Consider the following 13143-nt stretch of genomic DNA (forward strand, 5'->3'; position numbering starts at 1 on the left):
ACATTATGGAATTGACTATAGGTAAAACCTTCTACCATCTGTTGTTTATATTTATTTAAAAACCAAGGGTATTAAAGTGGCAAAGTACTATAGTTATAGGTATATTTGTCAAGTTTAACAAACACTCAAGAGGTTACTGCCCTAAAGCCAGAATACCACCATAAATTATAGGCTCAAAGACAGAGACACAGAGATCCTGCCCTCTAAGATCTTAATATTAGTAGCAGATTAAAAAAGTGAAAGTAATGAACTTTTCTCAGTGATAGTCTATCCTGAATCTATTTCTATAGTCTCCTTTCACCTTTACTACCACCCTTATGAGATGTTTTATTCGCCTATTTTACAAATAAGGATACTGAAACTCAGTAATAATGTAAAATAATCTAAGTTCATATAATGATGAATAAGAGCCATAGTTGAGAATTGAAGCCAGGTCCAAAGCCTATGCTCTTTCATACCATGATCACATAAGCACACAATATGGTGTGAAAACAAACAAGAAAATAAAGTAAACAGAGGAATGACCAAAATGTTAGACTATGGAAGTATATATCTCTCTGGCAACCCCAGACAGCTTCACTGAGAAAGTCACATTTGAAATAGGCATTGTAAGGAGAAGGATGGTGGTAGAAGTGGTGACAGAGGTGACAACATGATTGTCAGTGGTATTTATTGAGAATTTAAAATATGCCAAGCACTTTTGTAAGCACTTTCCATATGTTATTTCATTTATTCCTTACAAAAATCCTGAGACTGGTACTGACATTATCTCCATCTTATAAATGTAGAAAACAGAGGCAGACAGTTAATTGGTCTGAAGTCATATAACTAGGACAAGTAAAATTTTGTCAAGTTGAAAAAGTCATTTCAGAAAGATATTCAGGAACTCGATCATACATGGAGGTTTGGAGAACAAAGGAAGTTAATAACCCAATACATTTGCTAGGGAGTTAAGTTGCAGGGTTTTGAATCCCGTGTTAAGGAGTTTGAGCTTTGTCTTGTAATGAGTACAGAGTCACTGATGATTTTTAAATAGAGGAGTGATATGCTCCCGTTTGTTACAGACATAACTTATACGAGGTATGGTGGGTTTGGAAAAGAGGCAACTGAATCTACGTAGGTAGGCCTATTTTGCTATCAGAGCAGGTTTAAGGAAGTTGATAAGGGTGTGAACTAGATGTAGTAATGGTTAGGAGGCTGTTGAAAAGCATAGAACTAAATTTGGCATTCAATAGCAACAAATACATTTTTGTATAATTTTACTTCTTCCTTTCTTTTATGATATTATGTCTTTTGCTAAGTCGCTTTTCTATCTATTTTGAAAACAGGTTAGCGTATAACTAAAATTGTTAAACTTAATTTTTATGACATTTCAGACTAGTATGTCACAAATAAAAAGTTATTTCAGTTACCTTTAAAGGAATCCTTCCTTAGAGCTTTAACGTCCTAAAATAAACTAGAGAAATGCGGTCCAGTGTTTATTTATGAACTACATTGCCTCTTGAGAAATGTTAGCAAAGATGTATTTTCTTCATTCTAATGAAAAACCACAGAATTCTGGGACACACACACACACACACAAACACAATATGTAGAATTTTCACACTGCCTAATAAAAACATTTATCAGAATATGTATAGTAAACACTTAACTAAATCTCATGTAATAATTCATCTAAAAATGCATTTGCATTTAAAACTAGACTTGCCCTGGCCAGTTTGGCTCAGCTGGTTGAGTGCTGTCCCATGTACTGGAAGGATGCTGGTTCAATTTCCAGTCAGGGCATATACCTAGGTTGCGGGCTCTATTCCTGGTCAGGGTGCGTGTGGGAGGCAGCTGATTGATGTTTCTCTTTCACATTGATGTTTCTTTCTCTCTCTCTCTCTCTCTCTCCCCCTTCCTCTCTCTCTAAATTCAATAAAAACATATTTTAAAAACTAAATAGAACTAGACTTGATATTCTTCAATACTATACTTCAAAAGGTTGTAGCCTGAGAGGCAGTGTGTTTTCATGGAAAATGCACAAGATCTGTCATCAGAAGACCTGTTCTGAATACCAACTTTAACCTCTGTAATTCTGAATAAGTCACTTAACATTTCTCTGAGGCTCAGTTTCTAATTTTGTAAAATGGGGACATATGACATCTAGCCTATCTGTTGTAAGAATCAAGTAAGGCCTTGGGCGGGTAGCTCAGTTGGTCAGAGCATCATCCTGATATGCCAAGGTTGGGGGTTCGATCTCTGGTCAAGGCACATACAAGAATCAACCAATGAATGCATACATAAGTGGAACAACAAATTGATGTTTCTCTCTCTTCCTTTCTCTTTCTCTCAAATCAATAATAAAAACAAAAAGAATCAAATTAGATTTAAAAAAATATGAAGACACTTTATAAAATTTTTACCACTTTATGAATATTAATACTTAAAAAAAAACACCTAATAATGATACACATAAATAAATTACATTTGTGATATTTTCTCTAAAGTTAGCATTTTGCCGTCTGGATGATTTAAACTATAAACTTAATTTAACCTTTACCCTGTTTCTAAAAACTACTTACACATTGTGGAAGTTTGAAAAGTTAGTAAGATATATACTGACATTTATTAAAAGCCCAAAAAATAAATGATCCTTCTAGTTCCATCAAGAGCAAAATCTTAAACTGAAGCTTCTACTTTACTTACGTTTATGTCGGTATGGTATATGAGGACACATAATGCTGGCAAAATCTGAGGAAAGAACACATATAATAAGTAACACTAGAGTTGATGACTATGTCTCTGTAAAAATAGATAACTGATACAAAAAGCAAGTAAATACTATTTGCAGGGTAAGAAATACAACATTAAATTTGTTTGACCCTCTATTCGGAAATGGAAATTTGATCAATTCAGTCTGAAAAACCAAAATCACATTTCAGATGTCCAATTAAAATATCCAAATACATCTGGAAGAGATTAATGTACCTTAAAGAAAAAAAAATTTTTCAATAACCTTCTTTATGACATATACTATAAAGTGGAAAGAATGGAGATGCAAGTATACAGTATAGCTATCTTAAAAAAAGCTACTCTTAAAACTGCCATCATCCTCTCTCTTACCTGCTTAAAGTGAAAATAGATTTTATTTAATAAGCTAGTTGAGTCAAATTAAAGTTTTTAAGCTCAGATTTAGTCAAGAAAACGATAACCAGTATAAAGTATAAAGTTTGTTTTTTTAATTCAGGCCTTACAGATTTTTTTTTTAATCTGGGGGAGGAACACAGTAAATAATCTTTCCATAACAGCAAAAGTTAGCAAAAGCCAGCAAAAATGTCAATTGTAACGACTCATAGTCACCATTTCTCTATGCAGTCAAGTGATTAAAGGTTATACAGGATTTTTAAAAACTTAAAATACTCAGATCCATTTATAAGTTAGATGTAAATAGAAAACCTTTTACTTTGGTTTAATTGTAGATTTAACACTCTATATGTCACACATTTAAGAACACTAATTTTGTCAGAAATCAGGAAAATTTCAATTGAACTTAATGCAAATTTACTCAAGAAAATTTGCAATATAGTAAGTACTAGTTTCATCTGTAGCAATATCTTATTCTTTTTAGTGTTAAACCAACAATGCAATGTAGTAATACAGCTTTAAGATTTTATTTTTTCCTTTTGTATTTTTCTGTTTGAATTGTTAATATTTTCATTTTATGGAAATAGTCATTAAAAAATAAGAATTAAGGTGGACTGACATTCTTTCAGGTGTCCTAAGATAATTTTTCACAGGAGTCAAAAATTAAAGGACACGTTACTTTAAAAATCTCACACCTGCAATGAAATCAGTGTATACATTATTGCATTTCCTATGCATGAAAATCTAAAGCATAAACATAGGGAAAATATACCATCTGGCCTTTGCAATTCTTCATTTACCTCCTGAACTGTTTCCATAGGCGGTGGGGGGTCCTTATTCCTGCAGAGATTGACAATGACCCATGTGACGTTCCGAAGGAAGGTGATGGGAATGGAGGGATTGATGAAGGACAGAAGAGGTTTGACAACTCCCAGTGATATGACATAATCTCTACATTGAGGACCATCACCTACAGAAATGAAAATTGTATTTAAAAAAAAAATTACATTCAGGATGAGAAAGTCTGAAATGTATGCAATGGCTCATGTTGGGGACACTGATGTCCTATGTTTCCTCACCATTAGTCAAGGGCATCAAGGGTTGCTGTTTCTCCAGACTTTGATTTGGGGGGACACAGATTTAACCTACCAATCTTGATAGCAAATTGCATATCCGTTTCAAAGAGATACCATTTTAAGTTAGTATTTATGAGGCTATAAGATAATTTTAACCCAAGTTAAAATTAGAGGAAACATAGTATAAAATGGCTATGCCAATGTAGGAAAAAAGTTAATTAAGACTCTTAATTTAAGTCTTTTGAAACCTAAATTCAACTTACCTATAATGTTTCCCAAAGCCCATACTGCTTGTTCACAAACATTCTGATGTGGTGAATGAAGAAGTCTCAAAAAAAGAGGTACGGCATCTATAATAATAATTAAAAAAAAAAAAAAAAGCTGATATTGAGACTGCAAAATGTTGAAAAGTGTATAAAATTTTAAGCTAGATAAGCTAATAAAATACACAGACCCTGGATCAATATAGTTGAATTAAACAAATGGGGCAAATACTTTTTTTACCTAAAAATAATAAATTTTAGTATTTTCCCCTAGTAATAGTCAAGTAACACACCTAATTAACAGTATATAAAAGTTGTTATTATATCATTAACTAAAAGCATAAAGCAGCATTTTTTCCTATCTATACTACATTAAAATTTTTGCCTATAATGTATTTAAAAAAAAGAGTTCCTACACCAAATGCATAACTTAAGAATATAATACTTTAGTCAATGTAATCTCAATTGCTGATATGGCATTAACTAAAGAACTAATTATTCCTATATCAGGCCTACCTTATATTTCAAAATAATTTATCATTACAATTCTTAACTCTTTACATAACTTAAATGTTGACCCAAGTTCTAAACCATTCCTGGTAGAAAACTAAGCATAAGCCAGATCACTTTTTTGTAAATTTCAATCAGTTGTGTACTACCTCTAGGATTTTTTGCTGTATCTCTGTGCTACCTGTATCATTCACTTCACATTTAAATTAAAATTGATTCACATCTTTAAAAGCTTTATTGAGATATAGTTTACATACAGCATAATTTATATAAGTGTGCAATTCAATGGTTTTCAGTATTTACACAAAGTTGTGCAGCTATCACCACAATTTAATTTTAACATTTCCATCACTCCCCAGAGAAACTCCACACCCACAGCAGTCCTGCAGCCTACCTCCCCAGTCTCAACCATGTAATCTGCTTTCTTTCTCCATAGATTTTCCTATTCTAAACATTTCATATGGATAAAATTGTATATGTTTTTTTGTGTATGATTGGCTTCTTTATCTTAGCATAAAGTTTTTAAGGTTCATCCATGTTATAGCATGTATCCGTATTTCATTTTGTTAAATTGCTGAATAGTATTCAATTATGTACCACATTTTGTTTTTATCTACTAATCATCTAATGGATATTAGGGTTACTTCCATTTTGGGGCTATTATGAGTAATGCTGCTACAAACATCTGTGTACAAATCTTTGTGTAGACATGTTTCATATCTCTTGGCCCCATCTAGTAGTAGAACTGCTGGGCCATATGGTAACTATGATCAACCTTTTCAGATAAACTGTTTTTCCAAAAAGGCTACACCATTTTTTATTCTTGCCAGTAATGTATGAGGGTTTCAATTCACTCACATTTGTACTTTAACCATTTTTTTTACCTTTATAAATAGAAGACCAATATGACTTACTACAAACAGAAGATAACCAAAAAATTAAAGATGAAAACAAAACAATTGTTATTAAAGTATAACTACCAGTCTCTATTGAAAGCCCTAGTCTATAATCTGTTACAGATAACATCTAAGTGGAAACTGTCTCCTAGACATTATTAAAATATCTAAAAAGGAAACTAAAAGAGAATAGTATTCACACTACCAGATTCAATGTAACTTACTGCTATATCACATACTACTTAATATCATCTTGAACACACCTGAAGTCTGTTTAGTGTCCCACAATTTACAGTGGTGACAATTGTTTTTTTTCCCCCAAAATGCTTTTTTCAGTTTGGCCAACACAGTAATAACAGTTATCCCATCTTGAGGTAGGCATACTTTAAAAAATATATTACAAGCTAAAAGGCATTAGCTACTCAGCACCTTGAAGTTATCAGAAACAGAAATTTAAAAAACTGTTATTAGTAGATGGTCTCTACGCAAAAAGAGATGGTCTCTAAGCAAAAACTCTATTCACATTTTAGTAACTATAATGAAAGTTATTTAATAATTGATTCATGATACCTATGTGAAAGATGTCAATAATAAAAAATAACTTATAAAATTCACCAGTTTAAAAATGTTACAAAATAAAATTATAATACAACTACTTTCTTGTCTTTATTTAAAAAAAAAAAAAAAGTCCAGTGAGCAAGGAAGCTAATTTACTTACTAGACTGTACAACAGCTTGAGTCTGTGCAGAAGTTCCTGATGCTATATTAGTTAATGCCCAAGCAGCTTCAAACTGTAATGAAGGACTGTAAAACAAAAACAAACAAACAAACAAAACAATAAAAATATTTAGGCACTGAACTCCCACTGAAATTTATGACCTTCAGATCTATATGGTGGTTGTCCTTTACCTTATCCTTGAATTTCACCCTGTTATATCCAACTGCCTGCTGGATATCTCCACCTGAATGTTTCACTGGCTCCCAAAGTCAGTCACTATAAATATACTTTTTAATATCCACTGATAGTTATAACATTTAGCCAGTCATTATTTTTTCCCTTGACTCCTTCCTCTCCCACAAACATCTAATCAATAAGTCCTGTCAATTTTACCTCCTAATTATTTCTTATATTTATAGCATCACTCCTACTATCAATGTGCTAGTTGAGACCCTCATCATCTCACTTGAATCACTGCCACAGCCTCTAGACTGGTCTTAAAGATAGGACCCCATGTGACTCTATACCATCTGCTTTATATACTGGAGATATTATAAGGCCACATAATTTTTCTGAAAGGTCAAGATCATTAAAATTTGAAATAATAATAGAAGACCTCACAAGGAAAGTAAAAACAACTAGCTTTTCAAAGATGGATAAAGAAAGACAATGACAGCTGGAACTACAAATAAAAGTATTGTGAGTATGATCATGATATATATGGATGACTAGGAACAGATCAAGAGAGCTGAAGCCAATGAAGAATGCAAAAATATGATAGAGGATGAAACTGGAAGGGTAGGTTAACTAAAAGTGTGTGTGTGTGTACTGCTGGAGTGAGGGTGGAGAGAGTGAGAGTTCTATAGACATACTAAATATAGAGTGCTACTAAAAAGGGGATTAAAGAAAATGTTGGAGGCCATGCTATGCAGAATGAATTTTAAAAGATTATAGGCTGCCCTGGCTGGTATGGCTCAGCAATTAGAGCGTCAGCCTGCGGTCCACAGAGACCCGCGTTCGGTTCCCGCTAAGGGCATGTACCTTGGCTGCAGTTTGTTCCCGGCCCTGGTTGGGTCATGCGGGTGGCGGCCACTCGATGTGTCCCTTTCACGTCGATGTTTCTCTCTCTCTCTCTCTCCCGCTCTATCTGAATAAAAAATGGAAAAATGTCCTCAGGCGAGGATAAAAAAAAGGCTAACAGACTGGTAGAAAAAAATAAATAAAAAAATAAAAGATCATAGGCTGATATAGAAGAGACCTGTTAAAAAGGAATTATCTACATTAAGTTAGGATAAATAGCTAAAAGAATGTAAATTCCTTTAAACATAATATCAAGGTCGGAGGAGGTGACAGTGAGCGAAAACGAAAGTAAAAAAACATTCTATAGATATTGGAGAAAGAGAGAGAAGCTGTTTGCATCAAAAGGTTAGAGAGATCCAAGAAGAAAAAGGTTTAAGGAGAATAAATGTCAGGATACAGCAAGCAATGAGGTTAATGAGATGGAACAGATGAGAAAATGGAGTAGCAGGCAAGAACTACATAATGAATTTAGGTAAAAGGCAGGGAATAAGAGGGTATCAGAGGCAGAGGAGAAGTGGACATTAAGATAAAAAAATGTTGAGACAGTATATGCTGTCCAGAATGGAAGGAAGAAAGGTTATTAAGCTAGACTAGGTAGTTTGGCAAAGTACTGGAAATGAGGGCCTTGCATAAGAAAAACAGAAAGAGCCCGGGCCGGTTTGGCTCAGCGGAGAGCGTTGGCCTGCGGTCTGGAGAGACTCGGGTTCAGTTCCTGCTAAGGGCACCTACCTCGGTTGCAGTTTGTCCCCGGCCCTGGTTGGGTCGTGTGGGTGGCGACCACTTGATGTGTCCCTTTCACATCGATGTTTCTCTCTCTCTCTCTCTCTCTCTCTCTCCCTCCCACTCTATCTGAACAAAATATCGAAAAATGTCCTCGGGTGAGGGAAAAAAAAAAAAGAAAAGAAAAAAAAAAAGAAAAACAGAAAGATGTAAAAAAATTAAATTATAAAGCCAGGCAAAGTCTAAGACATCATTTTAAAAAAAGAGAGAAAATATAGAAAAAATAAATAATGAGTGCAAGAAGTAAACAATAAATGAACAGTTATAAGCTTGATACTGTTAGTGATTTGTGTACATCATTTCATTTTCATTCCTCATAACTGCTTAATTTTTGTTTTATTTTTTAAAAATTCAATAAATTTTACTTTTCCAAATGTTCCCAAAATTATCAGAAGGATACTCCAGCAACAAAACATAGTTGGATAATCCATTTACCCCCTCAGTGAACTAACTGTGTGTGCTGTGAGGTAGCAAAGAGCTTCTGGAGATGGTACCTCACTCTATAAGCATTCCCTCTTCACATGAAAAGTGAATAACAAGAAGGGATAGTCACTTTTTATTATTTCATCAACCACTGGTGTTTTCATAGTATTTTAAATGCCTGATTTCAGTTTTACAACATCAGCAATATATTTTTGAAAGGTAATATTATCTTCCAAGTAGCGGATATTAACAACTTCCAACATAATCCCTAGAAATAATTTCTTTAGAAAAGCATTTCCAGCAGTCTGTGCAGGATTTATTCCTATTGCATCATTAGTAATAATTGCACTTGCTGCTTCAAAAACTAAATTTTTCTGCTGCACACTTTGCAATTGCTATGTACTTTCAGGAACATTGAGTACTTTGTATGGCAGTGATGGGTTTGTCAAGGTGGAGCAGAGAATCCAAGTCAACTCTGCCCAGTAGCCTCACTTCTCCGTAATACCGAGATTGCTCCCACCACCTAATTTTTATAGATGAGGGTATCTATCTGAAGCTCAAAAGCCACTTGGGTTTTGGTCAATAGCAAATCCTGGATTTAAACCAGGGTCCAAAGTTGATGGCCTTTTATTTTATAAAACAATCCATAAAGTCAGATAGAAACCACTGATAATTTTCTATTTTTGCTTTGGGTAGTAGTTACACAGGTCTATATATATATATTTTTTACCATTTCTTTCTGTATATATGCTATGTTACATAGTGAGTATATGCCAAAAACTGGAAAGGAAAACATGAAGAGAAGTGGATCAAGAATAAAAAGAGGCCCTAAAGGTAGAGGTAGAACAGAATGCCATCTCTCTCTCTCTCTCTCTCTCTCTCTCTCTCTCTACCTACCTACCTATCATCTATCTAGCTATTCTCATCTATCTATCTATTCTCATCTATCTATCTATCTATCTATCTATCTATCTATCTATCTATCTATCTATCTATCTATCATCTATCTATCTTTCTATCTAGTTAATCCTCACCTGAGGATATTTTTCCATTGATTGTTTTTTTTTTAGAGAAAGTGGGAGGGAGGAGAGGGGGGAGAGAAAGAGAGAGAGAGAAACACCGACGTAAGAGAAAAACATTGACTGGTTACCTCCCACATGACCCTGACAAGGGCCAGGGATAGAACCCGCAACCCAGATATGTGCCCTTGACCATACTCTAACCTGAGACTCTTTGGTGAGCAGGATGACACTCTAACTGCTGAACCAAACCAGCCAGGGTAAACAGAGTGTTTTTTAAACAGCTGAAGTAAAACTTATTTTTACTTAAATAAATCTTCTTGTGAAGAAAATATACATGATAGTATTAAGATAAAGGGTTAAAAGGGCTTTTAGAGGGGTAGCTGCGGCTCACAATGGAAAACCCTTAGTGGCAACATTTATATAGCAGTCTTTTTACTAATCAACTGAAAATTCCTTGGACAACATTTAGCAAAATATTCCCAATTTTAGTCTAAATGTTCTAAAATGCAAAACCGGCATTTGTTCTAAAGTTTATGGGGTTCAAACTTATATTCTTCTCAGTTAATTCAAACAGATGAGGTTTAGATACAGCACACCAAGATATTGCTAAACACTAACAGAAATAGGGCCAGTTCCTCAAAAGAAACCAAGTGGTGTTTTTTTCCTTTCTATTCTAGAAAAGTATAACCTGCCCTCTTATTTTTAATGTACACAAATAGAAACCATAATGTTGGACAACAAATCATGGATGAAGTTCTGTCAAAGACTTCACAGAGGATCAATGGATCTGCTGAAATATTGCCAAGAAAGAGCTACTTAGTTCTAGAAACCATTCATGTTGACTCAGTCACCAGGTTAATCTATATATAGACTCATAAGCAAAGAGTGACTCAAATACTATTTGGGTTGTTTTAGAATATTACTAAAAAAAAAAAATAACAAATAAACGCTCAAACATTTGAGGTGAATTAGAAAAGACAATAAACTAGAATTTTCCTAGAAAATATATACATACTCCATAAACAAAAAGAGAAGCACGTTAGGTCTGTTGAATATAATCACAGAATAATTACATAAAAATGCATAACAAATACAAAAACATAATAAATGCAAAACCAAACCGAACCCATTGGTTAAAGAATAATCTTAAATTTTTAGTTAACTGAAAAAAGTGAACAGAGAATCAAATCCATACTTACTTATCATCCCTTTCTAGACATTTGACGAGAATTGGTAAAATCCCAGATTTTATTAGGTCGTCAATTGGTGGGTTTCTGTCACTGGATAACAGTTTTCTAGAAAAAGAAATATATGAAGTTGTTATAATTTTGAAACTATGAACAGAAATAACAATGTACTACTTCTAGATTATCAGCTAAGACACCCTATGTGTGATATAACTTCTCTCTCTGGACAAATTAGTATTTACCTTGCAGCCTGGACAGCACTCAACTGGACCACTGGGTTATCACTTGTGGCATTCTGCAACACCAAATGTAAATTTCAGAAATAAAAAAAAATCAATTTCCAAATATTTCAAAATGAGAATACTAAATTAATAACATACCTGCAATATAGCTTCTAGTGTTACATTTTGCTTAAAAAGAAAAAAAGACAGTTCAGCATAGAGTTTGTTAGCAAAATTACATTTATTAAATAGTTTATTTACTAACGTTGTAAGTTAATATACCCTTAATTATCATTGTACAATTAATCTTAGATTAAAAATGAAGTTTGGAGGGTATTACAAAAATTATTTTAAAAACAGTTTATAAGAACAAGGTAACTTACTGCTTTAAAATCAGCATCAACGTCTGAATCTTCTAAACTTTCTTCTTGGGGCACATTCCTTTTTTTCAGTAAATGTTCATCTCTTTTGTTCTGAAAAGTAAACAATAAATAGTCAAGAAGTCATGATGGTACTGTTAATAAAAAGCCCATTAAGATTATTTAAACCTTTTCAGGCAATTGTGAAACAAACTGGATTTCTACAAAAGAGTAATCTGAATTAATTGTGCATGTCAAAAACCAGTGACAGGTCAGGCCACATTCTGGATTTGGTAACAAGATTAACAGATTACAGTCCAAATTCCACACACACACACAATTTATTAAGCACCAACTGTTTTGACCAATACTATGCTTCTCAATCTTTAGTTAAGATTTAAATTTGGAGATGCAGTACTATTGTTATAAAAGTATAAAAAATATACTTCAACTAGTATGCTAGCTTTCATCTACTTATTGCTAATAGTTGCCTGAAGCAATTTATTAGGAAGTCAGCTTTAATAGGAAAGAGTTCAGTGCATATTACAGTTTGTTTGCTTGCTGGGACTGTGAGGAATGGGAATTCACTAGCATAAATGCCACCTACTTGACATAATCTCAGATTTAAATTCTTGCTATCTGGCTTTTACAAACAAGAGTTCTCTTCTAGCAAATATATTTCTCCATTTTATGGGATTTCAATTGTTTGTAATGACAACTGGTGCTATTTCACATAATGTATAACTTTGGGTAAATTATAAATTTTTTTTCTAAATTTTTAGTTTATCTATGGAATTAAGCCAAAATAAACAAGATAAAGATCCAATAAATAGCCCGGCTGGTGTGGCTTAGTGGTTGAACGTCGACCCATGCACCAAGAGGTCGCCGGTTCAATTTCAGGTCAGGGCACATGCCCAGGTTGTGGGCCTGATCTCCAGTGGGGAGCATGCAGGAGGCAGCCAATTGATGTTCTCTCTCACTGATATTCTTTTCTTTCTAAAATCAATAAAGAAAAATTTTTTTAAAGATCCAATAAATGATTGCTAAGATGCTTTTCAACTTAAAATTTCAAAGGGTGTACTATCTAGTCTTCAATACAACATTTACAGATGAGTTTGACTATAACAGGAAGTTACTGAAGCCCTAGCCAGTTTGGCTCAGTGGTTAGAGTGTGACCTCATGGACCAAAGAGTTGCGGGTTTGATTCTGGTCAAGAGCACGTACCTGGGTTGCAGGTTTGATCCCTGGTCAGGTCAGGGTTGTGCGGGAGGCAATCAATTTATGTGTCTACCTCCCTCCTTCCCTTCCACACTCTCTAAAAATCAATGGAAAAATATCCCCGGGTGAGGATTAACACAAAAAAAAGTTTTCACAAAATTTAAAAAAATCTATGCATTGTACTTTGGATTTATAACAGTTAATTTTAAAATCTATTATAATTTTTAACATCTTTTGGAATTTTATCCATTTTTAAAGTTTCAG

General features: G+C 33.7%; 1 protein-coding gene across 2 annotated transcripts in view; it reads right to left on the minus strand.

The window, feature by feature from the left end:
* The window catches only part of KPNA3 (karyopherin subunit alpha 3), a 90663-nt gene that overhangs the window by 19293 nt on the left and 58227 nt on the right, over positions 1–13143 (minus strand). For both annotated transcript variants that reach the window (XM_036249885.1, XM_036249884.1), the window contains 8 exons: positions 11686–11775; positions 11462–11491; positions 11324–11376; positions 11094–11189; positions 6590–6675; positions 4466–4552; positions 3927–4096; positions 2689–2733 (listed from right to left, as the gene is read on the minus strand). In XM_036249885.1, the coding sequence (XP_036105778.1) occupies positions 2689–2733; positions 3927–4096; positions 4466–4552; positions 6590–6675; positions 11094–11189; positions 11324–11376; positions 11462–11491; positions 11686–11775 (657 nt within the window). The remainder of the gene's footprint in view (positions 1–2688; positions 2734–3926; positions 4097–4465; positions 4553–6589; positions 6676–11093; positions 11190–11323; positions 11377–11461; positions 11492–11685; positions 11776–13143) is intronic.

The sequence above is a fragment of the Molossus molossus genome, unplaced genomic scaffold (assembly GCF_014108415.1).
Source record: "Molossus molossus isolate mMolMol1 unplaced genomic scaffold, mMolMol1.p scaffold_m16_p_9, whole genome shotgun sequence".
In the NCBI taxonomy this organism is placed as follows: Eukaryota; Metazoa; Chordata; class Mammalia; order Chiroptera; family Molossidae; genus Molossus; species Molossus molossus.